The sequence below is a fragment of the Lacerta agilis genome, chromosome 14 (assembly GCF_009819535.1).
Source record: "Lacerta agilis isolate rLacAgi1 chromosome 14, rLacAgi1.pri, whole genome shotgun sequence".
Classification (NCBI taxonomy): domain Eukaryota; kingdom Metazoa; phylum Chordata; class Lepidosauria; order Squamata; family Lacertidae; genus Lacerta; species Lacerta agilis.
Window position 1 is genome coordinate 30559869 of NC_046325.1, and position 24799 is coordinate 30584667.

General features: G+C 47.7%; 2 protein-coding genes across 2 annotated transcripts in view; one reads left to right on the plus strand and one right to left on the minus strand.

Annotated features, from left to right (window-relative positions):
- GPR179 (G protein-coupled receptor 179) overlaps positions 1-10165 on the plus strand; it is a 42000-nt gene extending 31835 nt beyond the window's left edge. The window contains exons 10-12 of the mRNA XM_033170017.1: positions 985-1131; positions 2614-4274; positions 4308-10165. Coding sequence (XP_033025908.1) covers positions 985-1131; positions 2614-4274; positions 4308-8268 — 5769 coding nt within the window. The 3' untranslated portion in view covers positions 8269-10165. The remainder of the gene's footprint in view (positions 1-984; positions 1132-2613; positions 4275-4307) is intronic.
- Positions 10166-13131: 2966 nt separating this feature from the next.
- MRPL45 (mitochondrial ribosomal protein L45) lies at positions 13132-23084 on the minus strand. Its single transcript, XM_033170353.1, has 8 exons — positions 23000-23084; positions 19832-20033; positions 19116-19233; positions 16952-17050; positions 16245-16293; positions 15487-15636; positions 15202-15375; positions 13132-13542 (listed from the first exon to the last, which is right to left on the minus strand). Exons 1-8 carry the CDS (start codon positions 23075-23077, stop codon positions 13441-13443), a joined length of 972 nt encoding a protein of 323 aa, XP_033026244.1. The 5' UTR covers positions 23078-23084; the 3' UTR covers positions 13132-13440.
- Between the last annotated feature and the right edge of the window lie 1715 nt (positions 23085-24799).

Sequence of the window (24799 nt, forward strand, 5' to 3'; positions counted from 1 at the left end):
CAGAGGCAGGGGACCTCTGAATACTAGCTGTTGGGGACAGACAAGGAGGAGTAAGGCCATAAGAAGAGCCCATGCTCCATCTAAGTCCAGCATCCGCTTCTCACAAACAGCCATGAACTTCCTGCCCCGCATGTGAACCTATAGAGCTGGCTGATTAAGGAAACAGAAGGGGCATGATAAAAGTTTATTGTGCTGAAAACATACACTTCACTTGGCTTTACAAAATAAAACTCTGAACTGGTGATCTCTATGGTCCCAGGCAGAGGGACCTTTCTACTCACCCAGGCCTTTGGGTGGGGGTGGGGGTGGGGGACTTGTGTTTCCACTGCCTGGGTCTCTCAGCCTTAAGTTTTAAACTGTGCTTTCGTTTCGTTCCAGGGTTTTTAGAAAATAAATTTGTTGCCCTTTTTATTGTTTCATAGAAACCATAGAATTGTAGCGTCGGAAGGGACCCTTAGGATCATCTAGCCCAGGCATAGGCAAACTCGGCCCTCCAGATGTTTTTTGGCCTACAACTCCCATCATCCCTAGCTAACAGGACCAATGGTCAGGGATGATGGGAGTTGTAGTCCCAAAACATCTGGAGGGCCGAGTTTGCCTATGCCTGATCTAGCCCAAATGCAGGAATATGCAGTTGTCCTAAACAGGGACCAAACCTGCAACCTTGGCATTATCGGCTCTTAAGACGACTGAGCTACCCAAGAATACCATGCTGTTTTGACTTGTTTTTGCAAGGCATCTAGAGAACTCGTGTTATGAGGCAGCTCTGTAAACATAGTAAATGAACCCGGGGGGCGAGGGGAGAGCATAGTGCAGACGCAGCCTTAAGATGAAGATGGCCTTAAGTCCAGAAAGAGAGGCATTATTCCTGCAATCAGTCTCTGAGCTTTTTGGGAAGCGGCAAACTAGAAATAGGAAGATTGGCAGTGTACTGCTGAAGGATATTCAGCAACCCATGTCTCTTCCCCCCCCCCCTCCCCCCAGTTCCTGCATGCAGGATCGCCCTTGCGGGAGGAAATTGCTGCCGAGGTGTACGAGGATGAGCTGGACCTGAGGCGATCGGGCTCCTACCTGAACAGCAGCATCGCGTCAGCCTGGAGCGAGCACAGCCTCGACCCCGATGACATTCGGGTGGGTGGAACACTCAGGACCTTCTTTTGACGCTAGCTATGCCAGAAACTGTGCAGAGTAAGAGTTGCCTTTTGCAGTCTTTCTCCTGAAGCAAACCAAATCCATACCACACAACCCGAAAGTCAAGGAAAGTCAAGGGGTGGAGGTCAATATTTCCATGTGATCCAAGCTGCCTTTCTTCTCAACCTAGGGTTTCGGTTGTGGGGAACAAATCCGGAGCGCTGGGGGTGGTGATAAAGCACTGACTCGTGCACGTGTATGGCAGACAGATAGACCTCGTTTGTGCGTGTGCACATTTCCGAGCACAATTCAAAGTGTTGGTGCTGACCTTTAAAGCCCTAAACGGCCCCGGCCCAGTATAGCTGGAGGAGCATCTCCACCCCCATCGTTCAGCCCGGACACTGAGGTCCAGCTCCGAGGGCCTTTTGGCGGTTCCCTCACTGCGAGAAGTGAGGTTACAGGGGACCAGGAGTAGGGCCTTCTCGGTAGTGGCACCCGCCCTGTGGAACACCCTCCCATCAGATGTCAAGGAAATAATCAACTCTCTGACTTTTAGAAAATATCTGAAGGCAGCCCTGTTTAGGGAAGTTTTTAATGACTGATGTATTTTTAATATTTTGTTGGAAGCTGCCCAGAGTGGCTGGGGAAACCCAGCCAGATGGGTGGGGTATAAATAATAAATTATTATATTATTATTATTTGCACACTGATAACGTCCCATCCGAGCCATCCATCCCTTACCACTCCATTTATGTTCACGTATGAATGGATGTGCATTCACACAAACATTCAGTGCCTGGGAATGGGGCAGGCAAGCCTGAGATGCTTACTTTCCATTCCTTGCTATGGGTCAACCGTATGTGTCGAGGCCACATGTGAGAACTGAAAACCTCACTGTGGTCTGCCCCACCCAGCTAAAGGCTTCTGCCAACAGTGCTTCCTTGCCTCCTTTCCCATGCCACAACTGGCCGCCGGTGGAACGAAACGCCAGCATGGAATGACCCTTAATACTAACTACTTCCGGTCAGTGCTTTTGGTTTCAAGGGGGTACTCAAGGGTATGCAGTACCAGCACCTCTTTTTGTTGTTAAAAAGTGTGGCACTTACTGTAGTGACTTCATGGTGAGTCCTGGCACCTATTTTTCTAGAAAAAAAGTACTGCTTCCAATGATCCTAAGGATAGGGGGCCTGGGACCCTCTAGATGCCATTGGACTCCCAATGCCCATCAGCTGCAGCCAGGGAGTTGTAATCCAGCAAAACCTGGAGGGCTCGCAGATTCTGATCAAGGAACAGAAGGCCTTGCATTTATAAAACCCCACGGTGTTGTCATTGAGCCCATACGACGACACAACTGTTGCCATTAGGCTTTTGACTGAATAAGGGTTTTTCTTTTTGTCTTCCCTCTTCCCCCCCCCCTTTTGTGTCTGTGTCCCCCCGCTTCACCGCAACCGCCACCCCCTCCCCGCTACACATAACATGTAGGATGAACTGAAAAAGCTTTACACGCAACTTGAGGTTCACAAGACCAAGAAGATGACGGCCAACAACCCTCATCTTCAGAAGAAGAGAAGCTCCAAGCGGGGCCTGGGCCGCTCCCTCATGAGGCGCATCACCGAGATCCCCGAGTCGATGTCCCGGCAGCACAGCAAAGAGGAGAAAGACGGGTCTGTGGGGGGAGGGAGCCGCTCCGGGTCCTACAAGCGCAGGCCCTTGGATTCCGGCAGCTCGAGCATGAAACTGAAAGAGGACTCCTCTTCGAGACACAAGGCGGCCTCCTCGCTGAAGAAGTCCCACAGCACTTACGAGCACGTGAGGGATGCCAAGGAGAACAGCGTACCAGCCAGGCACGACAGTTGCAAAGAAGCTCCTTTGCTAGACTCGCTGATGAGGAAAAAGCTAGCCAAGAAAGCCTCGGAGAGGTCCAACAGCGACTCTCTCGACGACTCGGCCCCTCTGGTCTACAAGTCGGCCAGCGCTCACAACCTGACGGCAGATAAGAAGCCTCTGCATCCCAGGCCTTCCCCTTTGCAGAAATCCCTCAGTGTTGTCACCAGCACCAAAGAGAAAGCCTTGCTCCTCACCAGCAGGGCCTACTTGGAAGACAGCAGTAAGCTAGCCCAAGACAAAGGGAGCAGAACAGCTGTGGAAAGTGACTCTGCAATGGAAAGTGACGTCTCCGGGCACACAGAGGTTACTGACGTGGCCTCAGAGGTGGCAGTGAAACAGCTCCAGAGGGACGATACCTCAGAGGGAACTGTGAGCTCCCTCCTGGAAGACGGCAGCTCCAGCAGAGAAGCTGCGACGGCCCCCTCGACGCCCGTGGAAAGCAGATCCCAGAAGCATGTCACGTACGCATCCATCAGGAGCATCAGCGTCAACACCTCCGATGTGCTTGGGAAGAGGCACCCGATTAGCAAGAAGACACCACCCGAACCACCTGTCAGGCAGCAAAGTTTGGCCCACAGCCTCAGAAGAAAAGATTCTGCTCCTCAGGATGGCCTGGACCAAATGCAACCTTCCTCCAAGCCCTGCCCAGGTGATCTCAAAGATGGACCCATGCTGGCAAACATATGTCCATGGGAAACAGAGGAGCCTCTGGCAAAGGCTGAGACAGAAAGGACTAGGCAGTCCGAAGGTTCCGTGCCACTTTCTTCCCCGGTGGCGCTAAACAGGCTGGCCTCCATGGCTGCAGAAGTCTGCCCTTGGGAAGTCATGGAAGTGCCCGTCCCGAGCAAAAAGGACCCTGATACAAGCGAGTCAGACAGCCAGAAGAGTTCTCCTGAGAAACAGCCCCAAACATCCATTTCCAAAAGCTCCATGAAAGGCTTAGGCATGGCCATCAAAGCGTTCAACCGGTCGAGGATAAAGACAAGCATAAGGGCAAGAAAGGATGCCGAAGAAAGCCAGAAGAAAAACGAGAAGGATGCCAACGGAAAGAGCGAGAAGCCCAAGTTGGCAGAGACAGCCTCAGTGTCTGCCGGAGGAGGATCACCAAGGCAACAGGTGATTGCAGAGACCAGGGCAAAGGTAGTCAGCAAGCAAGCAACCATCTGTCCTTGGGACGAGAAAGAGGAGGAGGAAGAGGCCCTTCCGAGCACTAAGAATAATCCAAGCAAAGCGCTGGAGGTCTGTCCTTGGGAGGTCAGCCAAGGTAGCCTTGTGCAGGGCAAAGAGAGCAGCACAGAAGCAATAGGTTCCCAAGGTGCTGGAGAGACGCACCCTAGCAGGCTGGAAAGAAGCAAGAGCCAAAGGGAATCTGTGTGCCCCTGGGAGAGTGTGGAGGAGGATCAAAAGCGAGAGGGCAAAACTGCTACCACTCCCTCTCTAGTGGTTTCGAAGGCAGACAGCAAAAAGGCAGAGGCATGTCCTTGGGAAGTGGCTGAGCTCCCAGCCAGCACGAAAACTGACCAACCGTCCTGGGGAACCAGCAGTGCCTTGACAGAGGACAAGGCAGTAATAGAGGGCAGAGGGAAGCCTTCTGATGGGCCCAAGAAAGGAGTATCTTCAAGAGAGGCTCTTCCAAGTGAAACCCAAGAGAAAGCGAGTGGCCAGGCTGATTCCAGAGATATCAAGGAGCCCTCTCCGGGAACAGAGATTGAGAAGAGTCCGGACCTGTCCAAGGGAGACCGAAGGAAACCTGGGAGCACTGAGAGCAGGAGGGAATCTGAGGAGGTCGGCATGAGTGTTAAAACACAGATCTGCCCTTGGGAAATTGACGAACTTCCATCAAAGATAAAGACATCTCAGGAGGACAACGAAGGATCCTCCAAAGAGATAAAGAGCACCACCCTGCTAAGACCAGCAGCAGGGAAAGAAGCCAGCTGCCAAGAAGACTCTGTTTGCCCCTGGGAGTCCATGGAATTGCCAGGGGGGAAAGATGCTCAACACGGAGCAACTCTGAGGAAATCTGACAGTGGATCAAGCATCAAAGCGGCAATATGCCCTTGGGAGACGAGCGATGCAGCATCAGGAGAAGGCTCCAAAGGGGCTGAAGGCAAAAAAATCAAAAGTCCGTTGTCCAAAAACAGGAAACTGGTGAGAGACAGCAGCCCTCAAGGCGCTGTTCGCCCTTGGGAGGATGCAGGTGCTGAAGGCTCTTCTACAAAACCTGCCACCCAAACACAAGAACCGCCCAAAGCAGCTTTGAAGACATCAAGCAGTGGGGAGGGTAAAAAACCGGAGGTCTGCCCTTGGGAAACTGAGGCTGCCGCAGTGTGTCCCTGGGAAGCAGCTGCACCTTCATTAGAAAAAGGACTGAACTGGGCTGAAGGAGAACCTTCCAAGGGCATTATATTGCAAGCACCACATCCCTTTAAAACACCAGAGGACAACATACAGCGCGGCTCTGTCTGTCCCTGGGAGGACGTGGAATTGGAGGATACTTTGCTAAAGCCCTGTGCAAAAGCTTTAGACCCAAGTAACGTCAGCTCAAAGAAGCCTGACAGCTTCCGGAGCAAAAAGGCAGAGATTGCTCCCTGGGAAGCACAAGAGGCAGAAGCAGGTATGAGAACAGCAAGCACAGTCTCCAAAGAGGAGAAAACAGGACCTAGAGATGCAGCACCAGAGAAGGGAAGCAGCGGGAATAGAGAGCCAGTCTGCCCGTGGGAGAGCACAGGTAGGGAAGATTCACTTATGCAACCTAAGCTCAAGAGCCTGGATCTGTCCAAAGGCAGCTCGAAATTGGACCGCATGGAAAGCCAAAAGGCAGACATTTGTCCGTGGGAAACTGCAAGCGCTGACATTGGTGCTAAAGCAGAAATCTGCCCCTGGGAAGTGCCTCCAGCTCAATCAGAAAGAAGGTCCTCAAAGCAAGATGCCAATGGGGCAGCAAAGAAGGTTGGGGACGCCACGTCTAAACCTCTGGAGAAGGCAAGCAGTCCACGAGAATCTGTCTGTCCTTGGGAGACCGTGGACACCGATGACCAGTCAACCAGGCCCAGTGCTAAGAGTCTGGGCCCATCTAAAGCCGGCTCTAAAAAATCCATTAGCATTGAAAGCCTTAAGATGGAGGTGTGTCCCTGGGAAAGTCAGGAAGCAGAACCCAGACCTAAGGCAGATGTGTACCCATGGGAGATGCCTTCAAGTCCGGTAGGCAAGAGGCCATCGCCAGAGGGTGCCGGGGCTCGTGAGAGCCAGAGGGCTGCCCCACTGAACCAAGTAGGTGCTTCTAAAACAACAGAGAAGGTGAGCAGCGCTCGAGAGCCTGCCTGCCCCTGGGACAGCGCAGAAGCACCCGGTGAACAATCTGCTCAACCTGAAGGGTCCAAAATCCCTTCCAAGAAATCAGACAGCGTTGAGAGCTTAAAGGCAGAGATCTGTCCTTGGGAAGTAGCTGAAGGAAGTGCGGTGAGGAAGGAGGAGGAGGGTGGGGTCGCCATAGGGAAAGACGGCAGCAGGAGCCCCTCCCCACGGGTTTTATGGAAGCCAATGGAGGAGTTAAGTAGCTCGCGAGAGGACATCTGTCCATGGGAGAGCATGGAGCTTGATGAACCTTCAGGAAGGTCCGGAGGCCAAAGCCCAGCCCTATCCAAAGCTGGATCAAGGAAATCAGACAGCGCTGAAAGTCTACGGGTGGAGGTTTGTCCATGGGAGACGGAGGAAGAGGAAGCAAGCAGTATGGTGGACATTTGCCCATGGTCTGTAGCCACTGCCCCATTTGAAAAAGGGAAGGGAAGGGGGAGGCCACTTGAGACTTCCCAGGGGAAGAAAGGCAAGGCACAAAGAAGTCCAGACTCAAAGAAAGCTGGAGGAGAAACATTTAAGAAGATAGAGAAGTCAATAAGCCAGCAGGAGTATGGTGCCACCCGGGAGAGTATGGACTTCGAGAAACCACCTGCCAAAGGCACCCGAAGTCTAGATCTGTTGCAGGTCAGGACAGAAGTAACCAGCCCTCGAGAATCCATCTGTCCTTGGGAGAGCGTGGAACTGTCCAGCAGCAGAAGTCCAGACCTGTCCCGAGCTAGCTCAAAGAAATCAAGCAGCGCCGAAAGCTTGAGGGCAGAGGTGTGCCCTTGGGAAGTTGAGGACGAGGAATCTAGTGGCAAGACTGAGGTGTTCCCCGTGAAAACGCCGCCAGCGCCTATCGCCGGAGGGGCATCAATGCAAGATGCAAAGGGAGACTCAAAGGCCAAAGCACCAACCGCTCCAGGTTTGAAGACAGCCGGGGGAGAAATTGCCTCTAAGAAGATAGAGAAGACTCATAGCCATCAAGGGTTTTCTTACCCCCAGAAAACTGGCGACGAATTCTCAGTAAAAGGGAGTAAAAGCCTAGATCTGTCCAAGCTTGGCTCCATGAAATCAGAGAGTGTGGAAAGTCTAAAAGCTGAGGTTTGCCCATGGGAGACCCAGGAATTCGGAACTCCTGCCCACGTTGAAGTGTGCCCATGGGACCTGGCTGGGGCGCTGCTTGAGAAAGGGACATTGAGTAAGGATGTGGGTGCCGTTTCAAAGGAGGGTTTGGCAGCAGGTTCAAAAGGACCCGAAAAATCACCAAAACCTCTGCAGAAAGGGACAAGCTTTCGAGAAAACATCTGTCCATGGGAGAGCACGGACGCTGCGGAAGTCTCGATCGCAAGTGCTCCTGCCACCGCTGCCTCCAAGAAGCCCGGCAGCACTGAAAGCAGGAAGACAGAGTTTTGCCCTTGGGAAACAGAGCAGCCGGAAGCATCCGCTAAAGAAGACGTTTGTCCGTGGGAAGCAGGAACGCTGTTGCCTACTAAGAATGAAAGACACACGACACACACCGGTGAGACGGAGAAGGCAACGGGCAGCGTGAAGAGCTCCCAGAGCAAAGAGGCTGGCCTGGCTGGACACAAGCCTTTGTGTCGCAGTCTTCCGCCCCAAGGTCTAAGCAAAGGCAGCAGGCCACTTGTGGATACACCAGCGAGAAGCCAAGGTGACCGCCATGTGGCTGACGTCTGCCCTTGGGAAGCGGAGAGGGACTTCGTATTGACCGGGGGAGACACTGCTGAAATCAGCAAAAGTTTCTCTGAGGTGTGTCCCTGGGATGATCCCAGCCCTGCTGCTGCTGCTGCCACTTCAGTGAAAAGCAAAGCAGGGGAGAAGCCTCGGGCGGACGAGGCGGAGGGTCCCCCCAGCAAAGCCAAATCAGACATCTGTCCTTGGGACTGTGACTGAACTGGACGCAGCCGAGGACTTGCTTAGAGAGAAAAATCTTCTTGAGAAAGGACTGCCCGTGCAGCGTGCAAAATGGCTCAAGTCAGCCGGCTGCCTGGATTTAAAAACAAAAGACTTCTACCAGCTGTGGCGATGCTGCTGGCCACATTTGATAAGGGAAATGCACTATGCTTGGGCATTACCAGGCTGGCGGACTGCTGTTCGTTAGAGAAAAGTTGTACCTTCCTGCCTTCATTTGCAGAAAACCCAAGCTAGCTGCTAAAGTCTGCACGTTCCGTTCTGTGTGTGTAGCGTGTAGAACCCGGCCTTGCCTTGATGTCCCCCCGGGTGTTTCCAGACCATCCACTCCTGATGTCTGCAAACAATAACACCTGGATAACATGCTCACATTAAAACAAGTAAATTAATAAGAGGGGCTTTGAGCAAGCTTGAACAACATCAAATCACAAGGGAACTGGGAACTATTCGACAGAGAGACTTGCATAAATTACACAGCTTTCTTCCCTGGGTTTTCTTTTACAACTTTGATCTGAACTAGGTGGTTTAACGGGTTGGGAGCAAGAACAAATGTAGTTCATTGTGGTTGATGAAGGACTGGGTAATGAATCCCGAAAATGTTACTTATTGTAATACCTTCTGTATTCCCTTTGCAAGGGAAAGGGGATAATTATGCTCAGGATAATCTTCCCGTTTTTATTCCAAACCTCTTACCCGCTCTTCTCTATTTATCGCAGTAGTGGAGAACCTTTGGCCCTTCAGGTTGCTGTTAGACTACAACTCCCATCATCCCTGATCATTAGCCATGCTGGTTGGGGCTGATGGGAGTTGTAGCCCAGTGACACCTGGAGGGCCACAGGTTCCCGACTGCTCATTTATCAGAATTGGGGCCAGCCCTATCATTGGGTAAAATAAGGCAGCTGCCTCACGTTGGGCATCATGAAAGCGCAACAAAAAGTTCATTCTTTGCTATTATTGCATTTGCCACAAAGAGAGAAGAGGCGCTCATGGTGTTTTCTGTCTCAGGTGCCAAAATAACTTGGCTGATCTTGGGTACTATACTATGCACCTTGATTTGGGGTGGGGTCCAACATTTGCTGCTCCAGCTCAGGCAGCAAAGCTTCTCAATTTGGATGTGGTCCCAGACCTGCATAAGGTTAACGTTTAGTTTTTTAATGCCTCCAAAGGTATCTGAATGTTAACTTTTGGTTACCAGTTGCTCCACAAGTCCTTTGTCCCACGCCCAGATGTTTTCACATATCTTTTGGGAGGATGTGTCATGAGCAGTTTTAATAATTGACTGACACAAAGGAAGCCTTAATGTTTGCCAGAAGTGGTGAATCTCAGAATTTTCCCAGGGATTAAGCCTGGGACTTTCCAGCCCTGCTGGATTGGACAAAAAGCCCATCTACCAGTGCAGCAACCTATTGTCAGTGGCCAACCAGGTGCCTATCTACTGGAAGCCTGGAAACATGCTGCCTTTTCCTGCTCTGGGCCAGGCAAGTCTTTCTGTTTGCCAGCATGAACCAAGTGTGGACAGTGAAGCACATGCAAGACTTCCCTGCAGCTGCCTATTGCAGAGGAGTGGCAGCTAAGCTGTAACTCCTACAAAGTTCGTTCATCATTACTTGGCTACCGAAGGGAGGGGGCTAACCCTTTCTGCCTGCCTCTGCTGACCCTTAGTGTTTGAATAACAAAAATCTTTTGCCCCTTCTTCTTAAATTGTGTGCCAGACTTTGACCTATTTATTTCCCTCCCATGAAACTCAGGAAGTAGCTTTAGGTTCAATACTAGGATGAGCTAATCAGCACTATGGCAGTCAGTAGGCTTTCACCTTGTCCTTTGGGGCATGCATGGTGGCATGGACAAAAATTACCCAATCCAAGAGTCATTGCAGGAGAAAAAATGTATCTCGGTGTGGCAACACATGCCGCATAAAGCAGCATCCATATGGTGGCTGTGGCTCAGCAATTGAGCCCTCGATTTATGGACAAAGTATCTCTAGGTTGGACAGGGAAGGACCCCTGCCTGAAAGACAGAGAGACACAACCAGTCACTGGCCAGTTTTGTTGGAGACAATTATTTTAGAATAAAATAATACCGGTAATTGTGCAGCCTCAAAGTTCCTTAATGAGTCTCTGGTCTGACTGCCTTAGTTAGAGGCAAGCAAACCCAAAACAGTGACCGACACCGAGATGGAACATGCAACATGCAGCGTCCCTCCAAAACTCTGCTGGGTAACTCTGCTGTGTCTCTGCAACTGTGAGTGACGGGATCACTCAACCACACCCGAGAGGCAGCAGAATTACACCAAAGAGACTAAGTGGGAAAGAGGCATGGCCAGACTAATGAATCACTGAAACACAATGGGAAGATGGCCTCCTCTGAGGACAGACACCTTGGGCTCAAAGGAGCCTTTTGTTTATTTCTCATGGCACACTGCTGCGATGCCCTGGGGTCATCCTTTTTTGGAACTGTCAACCTGGAGAGCTTGCAGTGCGATTTTTTTTTGGGGGGGGGTCCCCTCTCTATTCCCAGTTCCTTTGCCCTGCAAAGCATGGCTGCTCTTATCCCCACTCTACAAAACTTCACTGGGCCTAAGTCCCTCCTTTCTGATCCAGAGAAAACTGGGTTTACTGGCCCAGTACATGGGAGCGCGCAACAGGAATGGAGGAATCTTAGCACAACATGGCAGCCATATGGGGGTAGCCTATCCAAACTCAGCATCCCAGGAAGCATTGCCTGCAGGAGCTTCCATCCTAGCTGCCATTGTGCATAAGAAAACATGTTGCCAGGATTGGATTTCTGGTAGAAAAGCCCCCTTATAGTGTACAAAAGTATAGGAAGTGAATAGGTTCAACTGGAGTGGCTTGACCCATCAGCAACCTAGTGAGGATCAAGGGGTTGAGAGATGGATTCCTGCACACATCTAAAGACAAACCCATTTAACATTAATGTTCCATTCAGATCTCCTCCTTGCCATCGCCGCTTAAATTAGGAATGGGGAACCTCAGGCCCAGGGATCAGATGTCCTCCAGGCTGCCCCCAGGCCATACCATTACCCATGCTCCTCTGTGCCCCTCTCAAGTGCTTTTGCCTGGCTGCAGTGTGACCTTGAATTGTGACCATGCTTCTTGCTTGCTTGGATGTAGGATAGACAGATGCGCTTGAGTGTGCAGAAACCTGACTTGTGTGTGGCTGGAACGCAGCCTACTATACAATGGTAAGAGTCACATCCCTCACTCTACCTCCTTTTGCATCCAGCCTCACCTACTTTCACACCACTTGCATGCATGCAACAGCCTCCCCATTCACCCCACCCCCAGCTGCCCATGAAGGGTTTGTGACCCTCCAGCTAAAAAAAAAGGTTCCCCACTCCTGGCTTCACTTACTGAGAATCAGGAGAGGAATTCAGGGGGAAAGGGTCACTTCTCTTATTCCCCTCTCCTCCCCATGCAAAGAAACTGCAAGCAGCACACACACACATTTTCTGCTTTACAATAAAGCAGGGGTCCGATATTTATGGGTCCCACTTTCCCCCTGTGAGCTGTGTCTCGTTGCACTTTTAGGAAGTACCGCTAATGTAGTGTGTGAGGTCGCCCCTGTCTGTCTCAGCACTGAATATCAAACGAGGTCATCTAATTCTGTAATAAATGTAAATACATAAATAAAACTTATCTCTATATTGATAGGATGTGTGTGGCTGATTCTTTGGATTTATATCGGGGTGGATCTTTTTTTGTAACACCGACCTTGTTTTCACAATGCTCTGTGCAGAAGGAATCAGGTGCTTATCGTTACCCCAGCCAATTGTGGCTGCAGTAATTTTTAAGGCACATAAAAAACCCAACAACTTATTTTAGCACTGACTACATGTATAAAGGCAAAGGTAAAGGGACCCCTGACCATTAGGTCCAGTTGTGGATGACTCTGGGGTTGCGGCGCTCATCTCACTGCATAGGCCAAGGGAGCTGGTGTTTGTCCGCAGACAGCTTCTGAGTCATGTGGCCAGCATGACTAAGCTGCTTCTGGCGAACCAGAGCAGCACACAGAAACACCATTTATCTTCCCGCCAGAGCAGTACCTATTTATCTACTTGCACTTTGACGTGCTTTCAAACTGCTAGGTGGGCAGGAACCGAACAACGGGAGCTCACCCCGTCACGGGAATTCGAACCGCCGACCTTCTGATTGGCAAGCTCCAGAGGCTCAGTGGTTTAGACCACAGTGCCCAGCCATGCTTATAAACCCCAATTTAAGAAAACAAGTCTGATATCAAGCCCACATATAAGAAGAGGATCCAGAATGATGCCGTGTGCCCACTCTCTCTGTGCATGTGTCAGGGAAGGGGTTAGCCTTGCCGACACCTCCACTTTGGTAAGGACCGATGTTCATGCCAGCTGAAACTGACCAAGCAACAATCAGGAGGAACTCCCTGCATGTTTCTTGTAGGTAGAATATTCAGAGATAGCGAGAACAGGGGAATTCTATTTAAGCCATTATAAGAATGCAGCGCTCTGTGTTTGGAAAATGCAATGTTTCCAAAACAACAGGGTTTCTTTGTTGGGAACAAAGCTGCATTCCATGCAGCTACTGCACTGTTTGGTAAATGGATAGAGAGGCCCTCAGTTTAAAACCAGCTAACTCTAGTCTTATTCTGAAAGCCCAGAGGTCAGTTCTATCTTCTCCAACCCAAGAAATAGCTGCATGCCTCTGAACATGTGCAGAAGGCCTTCAGCCAGCTTCAACCCATCAGGCATTAGGGAGCACAGCCTTCTATAACGTAACTGTTGGTTCCTGAAAGCCTTGAGGAACAGTAATTGGGTTGTTGTTTTTTTCTTTTTAAGAATTAAAACACTGCTTTCAAATCTATTAATTTAATTGAACAACAAGTAAACAGGCCATTGCAGGCCAGTTTTTGAAGACATACAGCAGCCGGCCTGATGCGGAAAACAGGAGAGATATACAGCAGTTTCCTGAATGCTCCAAGTGCACCTTTGAACAGCTTGTTGCAAGTTCTCAAGAACAAACGTCTGCCCATATTATGCATGTGGAAAGTACTGCAACAGAGACATGAAATGTAAGAGGCCTCTAAAGGCTGACAGGGCTCGTTTCAACAATGAACTCCTTGCCTGGCAATATCAAATTCTGCTCCCCGCGGATCTTCCTTTTGGTATTATTTGTACCACTGAGTCTGTGGGGCTGGTGCCTGTTGGGGAATATCCATTTCCTCGTATTCTTGCGAGGGATCCAGCATTGGTCCTGGAATCATAACAGTCTGTAGAGGGGAGAGAGAGAGAGAGAGAGAGAGAGAGAGAGAGAGAGAGAGAGAAGGGAGGAAAGACACAAAGGAGCCCATCAATTTTCAGAGGAAGCCGCTCTCCAATAATTACTATACTAGCTAAATGTCCAGCAAATTTGATTGGGGGTGGGGGTGGGGAGGGGGAGTTCAGGTTTCCCCCCAACCCGCTTCTATACATCATGGAGGAAGTTGCCTTAAGGCCAAGCTTGGTTTTCCTCGTTTGGTCCTGCTCCTTTTCTTTACACCAGAAGTGGCCTTCAGACGCTGAAAGGGAGATAAGAGATGCTTCTCCCTCCCAATCCCAAAGCTGCATTCAGGATGAGGGTGAGAAAAGCAGCAATGTTTAAAACTGCCTCCTCTCCAGGCATGTGTGTGTGAGAGAAATAAATGGGGAGTGCTTATCTATACTGATTGATTCCACATCGCAGAAGCTGATTTAAATGGGGAAGGGACTTGGTTTCTCTCCACGGGGTCTCTGACAGTGATGTCCACAGGTCAGCCAGTGGCAGGAGCAGGACGCCGGTCCCCTTCCTTCCCCACCACCACCACCCATGTTTATTTCATAAAATTTATATACCGCCTGATTGTAAGGAAAAACAAAACTTCAAAGTGCCCCTATATGCAGCACTTTGTTTTATCCCTTAGGACTGAGCCGCAGAAGGAGCATGTGCTCAGAACCACCCAATGACTAGGGCCTAAACTTCCACATAGTAAATGGAATGAAAAGACAGGTTTTGCCCCCTTCTCAGCCATGTCCCAAAATGATGCTCAGGACTGTGCAAGCCTCTGTTTGTGTAGGCCCACCCAGTCATCTACACACCTCTTGAGTTTTCCTTCTTTGCATGATGCTACATTGAGATGGGGAATCTGGGCTTTTAAGAGCAGCATGGCAGAGAGAATATGGGGAGCTTGCTTCTGTAGGCATTGCAGAGTTGTTTATAACCAGTGTTTCCCAACCTTGGGCCTCCAGCTGTTTTCAGACTACAATTCCCATCATCCCTGACCACTGGTCTTGCTAGCTAGGGATGATGGGAGTTGTAGTCCAAAAACATCTGGAGGCACAAGGTTGGGAAACACTGGTTTATACAATGATTGCGCTTGCCTTCTTATCCCATGCCTAACCACGATTATTTAAATGGGGAAACCAAGGTTGAAATATCCCCAAAGGCATCCAGAGACAGGATGTGAAACCAAGTCTCACACAACCAACTTCCTCTGTACACTGTGTGTCTCACTCCAATGTATATTCTCAATACCTCTGCACGCTCTTAGCTAAGAAAAGGGAGGGCACACCTCTACAACTAAATGGAGGTTTCATTTTACACTTGTGGATTTCAGCGTCTGCAAGGTGCTCAAATGGGGCGAGAGCCGTTGATGGTCTTGTATTTAGGCATTTAAAAGGCCCCGTTTCAAATCTCTGCATGGCCATGAAGCTCAGCAGGAGGCTTTGGGGAAGCCACTGGCTCATTCAGCCAGAGATAAAAGCCAAAAGTATCTTGCACATAAGGTAACACGAAGGACGCAAGCAACACTGCATGGCTCCCATCACGTTTGCATCCATATCCTGGAGACGCCTTTATAAATAGCATGAGGGGATTAGCAAAACGCTGGGGTTTCCCGCTAGTAACACGGTACCTTAAGAATCGGGTCCTTTGGAGGAGCCCAAGCAGGAACAATCTTGCCGTGTAATCTCCATGGACTGTAGGGGTTGGGCAGATGCCTCTCAAACACAACATATTCCAGGACGTCCTTTGGTATCTGCTCTCCTCCATGCATCAGCCTCCCAAACCGGTCATAGATAGCTAGACTCTACCAGGAAGAATGTGGTTGTTGTTTTTTAAAGCAAGGTTTCATCAGTAAGCAGTGGCAGACAGAACATGTTTCACTGCATCCAGGGCAAGGGAGATTGGATATACGCACCTGCCGTGTGTGCATTCGAACCGTCACTTGTCCATACAGGTTGGTTTTGCTCACCATATCGGGACATCGCACCTGAACCACCCTAGGAGGCTCCAGAGACTCCAGAAAACTCCACCGGATGGTCTTGTATCTGTTTCCTCGGACCATTTCCTAGCAATTCAACATTTTGCATTTTTTAGTGTCAAGGATGAGCGTAGGGTTTCTAGTCTCTCAAACTATGTGATCCTAGTCAACCCCACTTTCAGCAGGGATCAGCTACATTCCGGGTCTCCTGAAAGAAACTCTGGTGTACAGCCCAGTGGAAGGGATCGGCTCCTATGGGGAGCTCTCAAGTGGGTCCAATCCCAGTGGGGCTTATTGGACACCAAGTTTAACAGGTGCCAAATGCAAACCCTGCTTGCCAAGGATGAAGAGGGAGCACATTGTGAGGCTCCCGATTGCTCCTTTCCAGCCATGTCTTCACATGTGCCTATATGAAGTCAGTTGTAAGGCAGGTGGACGTGGCTTGGAGGAAACAGCCTCCCAGGCTACATTAGGACCATGGACTAGAGTTCCCTCTGCAGTGCTATCGTTTTATTTACAGTGTGTGTTATTTTGTTGTTTGACAACAGGATAACATACAAGATCTATGAGCACGGATGCTTCAAAAGCATTTTAAACAAATGCAATAAAATCATAAAAAGGCACTAACATATCAACATTTGTTCCTAACATTTTAAGGGAATTTTAACCCTTTGTTGATCTTCTCAGATATTTACCGGGTAACAGCGTTCAGTCACTAAGGAGTGAAGCTTCTGTTTGTTAAAGCTGTAATGGATTAAAAAAAAAAGGATTACCAAAATGCTTATGCAGACCAACTTAATTGAGATACTGTTCTTCCTAAAAATGTTTGGTGTTCTACTGTCAGCAACAAAAAATAATCCTGAAGCACATTTGTGCATAACCAGAGGTGAATTCTAAACTCTTGAGAACCTCCCAAAACAGTGGGACTCTCAAGAAACTAAACTTCCTGATTTGCCCCGTCTTTAAGCATCATTAACAATGCACACTCAATATCCTATTATTTCGTCACAACTAGTTAAGATGGGGCAACTATTTTCCTTTAACCAGACTGTGTTCAATGTGGGGCTTCTCCATTGGGATTTAGCAGGTTACAGCAAGGGTGGGCAGATAAGAAAATCCCCATGAATTGCAGACACATCAGTGTCTGGTAATTTTAGTATTAAAAAATTGGGTGTGTGGCAAGTTTCTGAGGTTCATTGGACTCTCAATTTTGCTAAATTAATAGCTTGGAGAAAACTCCTATACAAGCCTACACTTATTCAATAAGCAATATTTAACCTATTTTGTATCAACCGTCCTCTGGATCCAAAAAAAAGGCAGTTAGATATTGTGAAACTGTTGCAAGTCATGAGTAGCAGGGGGCAGAACCAAGAACCCACAGATATATCCTAAAGCACCTTACTTGGTCAAGTTATTGTGAGCTTCAATAAAGATGTTCTGGGCTTTTTCTGGAAAGGTTTTTGTGCTGAAGTCAGGATCATGATTTTTGATCTTTCGGATCCTGCCAAGGAAACGACAAGAGAAGTCTGATGGGGAGAAAGCAGCCATAGTTCAAGGAAAACAGTCCTCAGAAAGGTTAGCACTGTGCCTTTTCGCATCTATAGAAACTACGTATACACCACAGCAGTGAAATTAAATCCCAAGATAGCTTCCACATCTAACACAACTGAAGCAACTGTGGAAGGTAGAGAGGTGCTCAGAGAAGCCCCCCTCATGACCTGCCATGATACTCTATATTTCCCCCCTTAAATTATGCATTTTCAGCAATGTTCTAGAATCGTGGACTGATGCTGCTGGGAAGCAGGGTTTTGTCCACCACAGCCCTGCCTACTGGAAGGAGTCTGACTGGAGCAATCCAAATCAAAGGCATGCTACTACCTTAAGGGAGAACCGCCTTTGCAAATGTTATAAATTGGCACATTACAAATCGTGGCAAAATGCAGAGAAGAGATGCAGAGGGGCTCTTGCACATGAAGCTGATATAGATTCACAGCCAGTTCTGTATAAACGAATGGAAAATGAGCCTACCCTGATCCCGAGATCATCATCTGAGGTCCTTCTTCAGATGCCTCCCCCTTGAGAGGTCTGGAGGGTGACGACACGATAACGGAGCCTTTTTTGCAGTGGCTCCCCATTTGTGGCATGCTCTCTCTAGGGAGGTTCGACTGGCGCCAACATTATACAGCTTTAGGCGCCGGGCAAAAACGTTCCTCTTCAACCAGGCCTTGGGCCTGATTAACATCTTATACCCCTTTTAAATGTATTTGTGGGTGGGAGGGGGGTTGTTAGTTTGTGGTTTTTTGTTCTTGGTTTAATCATGTATTTTGTGTTTTAATGTTGTGAACCACCCTGAGATCTACCGATGAAGGGCAGTATATAAATTTTAAATTTTAATAATAATAACAATAATTCCATTTGGTTTCATACATGTTTGTTCAACTCTTTATTCACTGTTCACCACCTCGTGATAAATTTCTGAAGAGGTGGTATATTAGTTTATTAAATAAAAAAAGGTTACTTTGCATAGATTGTAGTACACAGGTGTATCATGGAATTTCTTGTCACAAGACGGTAGTGGTTGCCACTATCTTAAAATACTCTTTAAAGGATTAGATCAATTCAAGGAGGAGAAGCTTGGGGGAAAACCTAACTACTGCAACTAGGAATTGAGCCTCCATAGGCAATATATCTCAGATTTCCAGGAACAAAGAAAAAACTACAAAGGACAACCCTCTCTACCATACCCTGTTTGTTAACTCACTCAGGGTGCCCAAGTGGCCACCACTGGAGCAGATGAGACTTTCCATCTACTCCACTAATACTTAGGTTCTTTAGTGGATGTTTGTATGCTCTCACACACCTTAATCATACATTCTGAAGGTTATTTAGGTGTCTATGCATTACTAAGAGCCAATCAGCACGTTGGGAAAAATATGCAGCACATCATACTTCCTAAGACTGCACCGCTGTAGGAAGGGCCGCAGCTCATTGGCAGAACATCTGCTTTGCATGCAGAAGGTATCAGGTTCAGTTCCTGGCATTTCTATACAGGGCTGGAAATGTCGATCTGACACTTTGGAGAGTCACTGCCAATCAGTGTGGGCAATACTTAGTTAGATGAACCAAAGTTCTGACTCAATGATAAGGTAGCTTCCTATGTTACTGCTGCCCCTTGTAAAAATAAAAACCCTTCCCTACAGGCAGCCTGGACACTAAAGGGAAGTGTTTGAACCTAGCCTTCACATCAGCATTTTCTAAAAAGCCTTAACATTCATAATATGAGATCACTACCTCTGCATTCTCAAGTACTACTATCTCATGAGGGCTATACAAAGTGCTTTTTTGGGGGGGTGTACATAAATTATTGTTGCTTTGAGCCTTTAGGGGTGGAGTCCACTTAAGACATACATAGAAGATAAAAATTAATGGTTGCTTTATGGAGATCTGTGACATAAACCACAGGTACTGCAAGAAAAAGGAATACAGAGTCATAGAATGGTGGCTAGAGGTCTTAGACTGACTGGCTGCCAGAGTGAGAGAGAGAGAGAGAATGAGAATGGACGTACGCTAGCTGTGAAACTGCAGTCTGCTTGACCTGCTCTGTCCTTTGCTTCAGCCCTTCCTTTGACAAAGACGACACGCGGGCATCTCCTTCTGGAGGAATATACGGATCAAAGATCCCAGCTGTGTAACCAAACAGAAAACAATCAAATATAGCAACAGGTTATTAAAAAAAAAAAAAAAAACACCACCAGCTAACCCCCTGACAAAATGTAAGATTATCTCTTGGGATAGGTGATTAAGGTACACATTATTGCTAATTTATCTACTGAAATATTGTTGTTCAACCACGCATGCACAAAGCTTGACATAGCAACCATCAAATGTTGCCCACGCATGCCCACCCCCGATGCTATGGGGTGCTTTAAAAAAAAGAAAAGACAATGATTGTTTAAAAAAGTTAAATAAATTAAACAAACACATAATGCTGCTAGACAAAAGTATGTCTCTAGGCAGCCTACCAACTCCCACTCAAGAAAAAGTCACACCCTGGACCCTAAAGCTACAATTAAAGCACCTTGCTCATTTTTAAAAGCCACATCCCCACTTTTGTGAATGGCTCCTCTACACTGATAAAGAGTCAGGCAGCATTGAAGGAACATGTGAAAAGAATGAGCGAGACATCTGTTTCGCTTTTGGGCTCAAGATTTCAAAAAGTCCAGTACACAGGTTGAGTGCTATTTTACCACCTTCCCCATAACAAATAATCACAACCACCTACCTGTGCAGGAAATATTCATGGGGCGTATCAACCGCTCATGAGGTACCACAAACCCTGCAGCCCTGGCATGCTTCATCTGCTCTTCTGGAGTTGTGTACTTTGCATTGACAGCAGGGGGGATGAAATGCCGCCTCTTTGTTCTCACTGGGACCACAAGAGAGGATGGAGCCAAGCGGGCAGCATTCAGTAAACATTCCACACCCTGTTGAACGGAAGAAGAGCAAGCAAATCAAATCAACAACATTGAACCGCACTGCAGATAACCCACCATTTATCTGCTTCCCAAATCAAGTTGATTTCATCCCAGATATGTAGGCTGCCCGCTGGCCGGTACGCTCTATTAGATAAGCATTCGGCACATATCAGCTGGTACATGAATGCACAGAAGGAGCAAGCAGCATGTCCAAGAGATGCGTGACCAGGACGGTGAGGGGTCTGGAAGAGATGCTGTATGGGGAAAGATTGAAAGAGCAGGGCATGTTTAGCCTGGAGAAGATTAAAGGGAAGACAACATAGTGGTCCTCAAATAGCCAAAGGATTATCAGGAAGGAAGTGGGCAGAAGATTAGAATAATGGGTAGATGTTGAAAGGAAGCAAGTTTAAGCTAGATATTAGAAGACTCCTAATGCTAAAGAGTTGTTGAACAGTGAAACATACTGTCTCAGGGATTCTTTTCACTGGAAGCATTTAAGCCAAGGCTGGACAGGAACAGGCCATAGCTCAGTGGTAGAACATCTGCTCTACAAACACAAGGTTCCTGGTTCAATCTCTGGCATTTCCAGGAAAGGTTGGGAACATCCCATGTCTGAAACCCTGTAGCCACCGCCAATAAGTATAGATAATACTGGGCTAGAAAAATCAATGGTCTGACTTGGTATAATGCAATTTTCTATGTTCTAAGGTGCTGTATATGTCCAGCATTGAGCAGAAGGTTGAACTAGATAATCTCCAAGGTACATTCCAATTGTATTTCTCTTCTTACAAAAACAAAAAAAACAGGTAGTCCACCTTCTGGGACTGCACATTCCATATTCCCAGAATGTTTATACTTCTGTCTCAGCAATGTTTTTGCTGGCTTGATCATGTACATAGAATGGAAGATGGATCCCCAAGGATGTGCTTTACAGAGAGCTGGCCCCAGGCCTGTTGGCAGACCAACTCTGTTATAAAGATGTCTGCAAATGTGGCATGAAGACTGGGAACATTAACCCCACTGTGTGGGAATCCCTTCCAGATGACCATGGTGCCTGCAGACAGGCAGTCAGGTCGTGCGTCCATAGCAATAGCCAGAGAGGAAATTACCACTGGGAGGAGTGCAGCAAAACCGGATGCCTTCATCTGCCCCAGCTGCAATAAAACATGTCTCTCTCACATTGTTCTCTACAGCCACAGCAGGTGCTGTAACTCTCCAATGGTTTGACTTTACCCCTGATGGCATCCTCTTCCATTGCCTCTTGAGGCAGAAGGATGTCAACAACATATGTCTGTCTGCCTTCACAAGATCTTCTCTCTCTTGCAAAAATACTTCACTTTCCAAAACAATTTAAAAAGGAAAATACAAACCTACACCACTGCCCACAAAAAAGTAGTAGTCTGTATATCACTGAATAAGAATCAATAAATAAAATTTTAAGAAAGAAAAGAAAAAAGGAAGCTGTCTGCAGAGACTGAAAGCAAAATCAGAAGCATGCACACAAGTTCCCCCTTGTTTCCTGAAATGGTGTCTGTGAGGGATGCAAATTAAAAACTCCCCCCACCCCCACCCTAAAAAACCCCTCAGAGACATGCACACATTCAAACATAAACAAGTTTGCCTTACCCACAACATACAGCACACACATACAGGAAATGCACACCTAAGTAAAAGGACAAAAGCAAAACATCCTTCCCACAGTCAAGCACATCCTAGCATACAGACCACATAAAACCCTAGCCCAGCCTTTACCAACCTGGCACTTTCCAGATATTTTGGACTCCCATCAACCCAGGCCACCAATAACACTATACATTCTGTTCCAGCTAGACAAATGTACCCTTCTCATTTAAAAACCCACAAATTCAACCGGTGAAGCTTCCCTTCGCATCTGTACTCCTGGAAAGGTTGCAATACAGTGGTACCTCGGGTTAAGAACTTAATTCGTTCTGGAGGTCCGTTCTTAACCTGAGGTACCACTTTAACTAATGGGGCCTCCCACTGCCGCCGCGGCACAATTTCTGTTCTCATCCTGAAGCAAAGTTCTTAACGCGAGGTACTACAGTATTCTGGGTTAGCGGAGTCTGTAATCTGAAGCGACTGTAACCTGAAGCGTCTGTAACCCGAGATACCACTGTAATGAAATCTGTGGCACCCTGAATATGTGACACTCCTTCCCTCAAAAGTTTGCCCCAGCCAGCCACAAGCACATATACACAAACACAAAAATTACAGAAGCACCCAAATGTATTCCGAGTTGAACACAAATAAATTCCATTATCATCATCATCATCATCATCATCGCAAAGTAAATCAGAGACAACTAATGTCTTTAGATTTGCTAGTTACAGGTAGGTAGCCGTATTGGTCTGCCGTAGTCAAAACAAAATTAACAAATTCCTTCCAGTAGCACCTTAGAGACCAACTAAGTTTGTTATTGGTATGAGCTTTCGTGTGCATGAAACTTCTTCAGATACCCATGCACACGAAAGCTCATACCAATAACAAACTTAGTTGGTCTCTAAGGTGATTTTGTTGATTTTGTTTAGATATGTTGTAAGCCGCCCACACTGGCTAGGGTTAATAATAATAATAATAATAATAATTGTTGTTGCTGTTATTAAAATTTCTCTTAGTGCCCCATACCCATAGATCTCATGACAGTTCACAACCCTCCTTTCTCTTATGTTTTGTTACCAAAAAATAGGGGGGGGGTGCCTTTTGATGCAGTCTCTGACGTTCTTTCTTTAACTTTTTTGCAGTTTATTTATTTTCATCTCCGTTTTACATTGTGGGGGTTTAGGGAGGAGAGATCTCTTGCTTCTTATATGTTGGCAAGCCGTAACTACTCTTACGGCTAGGCTAGGCAAGGCACATGCATGCACGAGGAGATACGGAGGCAGGCTCTCATAAACACGCTACCCCCCCCCCCCACTCCGTCCATCCCCACCGACACGTCTCCCCCGAGGAAATACCTGCCATCCCACGCGCAATGGGAGCCTCGCCATACTTCCCGGCACAGAGGCAGCCATCTTGAGGCTCGCCCGTTGCATGCCGGGAGGAAGGCGGGAAAGGGCGGGGAGGAGAACGAGGACGAGGAGGCGAAGGGCGGAGGAAGTGGAACGCGGGGAAGTTCCAGCGATGACGTCACGGTCTCGCTCCGCCCCGCCAAAGGGTCTGGTATTCTTTTTTCTATTCGGCGTCAGTCGGCCAAAGGAAGATATTTCGCACGCGGGCGCATGATGAAAGTTCCAGAGAGAGGAGACCAGGCGTCGTCATAGCTCAGGGAGGAACAACGAATGAAGAAGCGATCGTCAGGCAGGGCTAGATCCGGACTTACTTGGGGTTGCCATGCGTCCGGAGCTTCCCGGGCATAGAGGAATACCGGATTCGGCAGCAGTGTCCGTGCAGAGATCGGGGGTGGTTGGTGTTTGTGTCCCGGAGAATCCGGATGTGTGGCAGCCCTTGACGGCAGTGCCGGTTTTCTATAAAAATAGCTTAAAACCGGCATTTTTTGTGATTTGAAAGGGGGAAACAACTTGGGGAGGGGGGAAAGCTCAACAACTTTGGCAAAAAAAAAAAAAACCAACAACAAAAAAGGTCAACAACTTTGCCAAAGAAAGCAACTTTTCTGTCCGCATTTGTTTGAAATATGGCAACCCTATACCAGCCCCACTTACCTGGGAGTAAGCCCCAGTTAAGTCAGTCTGTCTTATTCACATAGACAGGGCTGTTAAGTCACATTTACAGAAGTCCCATTGCAATCAGCGGGACTGAACGGGATTATTTAAATGGCATTGATGTAAAACAATGCGACTTAAATAATCATCATAGCTCCGTTGATTTCAGTGGGACTAAATACAGCTGAAAATAAAATGTTTCAAGTGTGTTGTAAAGTGCATTTTACAAATGTGACACTAGATGGCGATGGTGAGCTACAGCAAATTCAATGTATTTTTCAAAAAAAAAAAATTTTTTTAAAGCATTTTCAACATGTGTTTTATGTGTGCTTAGATTCCACCTAAGTGTGGCTAGGTCGGAGCTCAACCTAGAAATGTGGATCTTTACCAAACAAGGAAAAGCAAACAAGCACATCTGTTGCATTGACATGTTCTCCAAAGGCACCTCTTGTGAACACACGCACACTTCCATCACCTTCCTCAGCCTCAGTCTGTGCACTTTGGGAAGCTATTTCCTCAGTTCTTCATTTAGGGGCTGCAAGACAGTAACTGTGGGTATGTGAAGTCGCTCAAAGCATCTGCTTCTTTACATGCGAGGATTAGAAGTAAAGAATATCGGGATGTGAGCAGCAGTAGGCCACCTTCCTGTGTAAGAACTCATAATGGGGAAGCCTATGGTGTTCAAAGAGCAGTTTATAAAATTGACAGAAGGGGGAGTATTATCAGGCAAAACAACACTTCACACTATTCCCTTGATCTGAACTTTTAGTCAATACCCCCTTGAAACTATGGTAAAAACAGGACAGTGTGCATTATGCAGTTTAAGAATTTAGTGCCGTGAACCTCTCAGTTATCATTTGAAAAGAAGTCTATCTTCTAAGGCTGAATTGACTTGAAAGTGTGTGTCCTCTCTGCCTGTTTCAATACTAGAAACTGGGGGAGGACAGGTTTCAGTGTCCTCTGTAGTTCATTGTTGTCCCCCACCCCAGGATTAGCAGAAATAAACTGCAAAACAAAACAAGTAATGCAAATTCATTTCATTTGCGTAAGTACACAGGTCAGTGTTGCAGTTACTTGGAACACTGGCAAAATCCA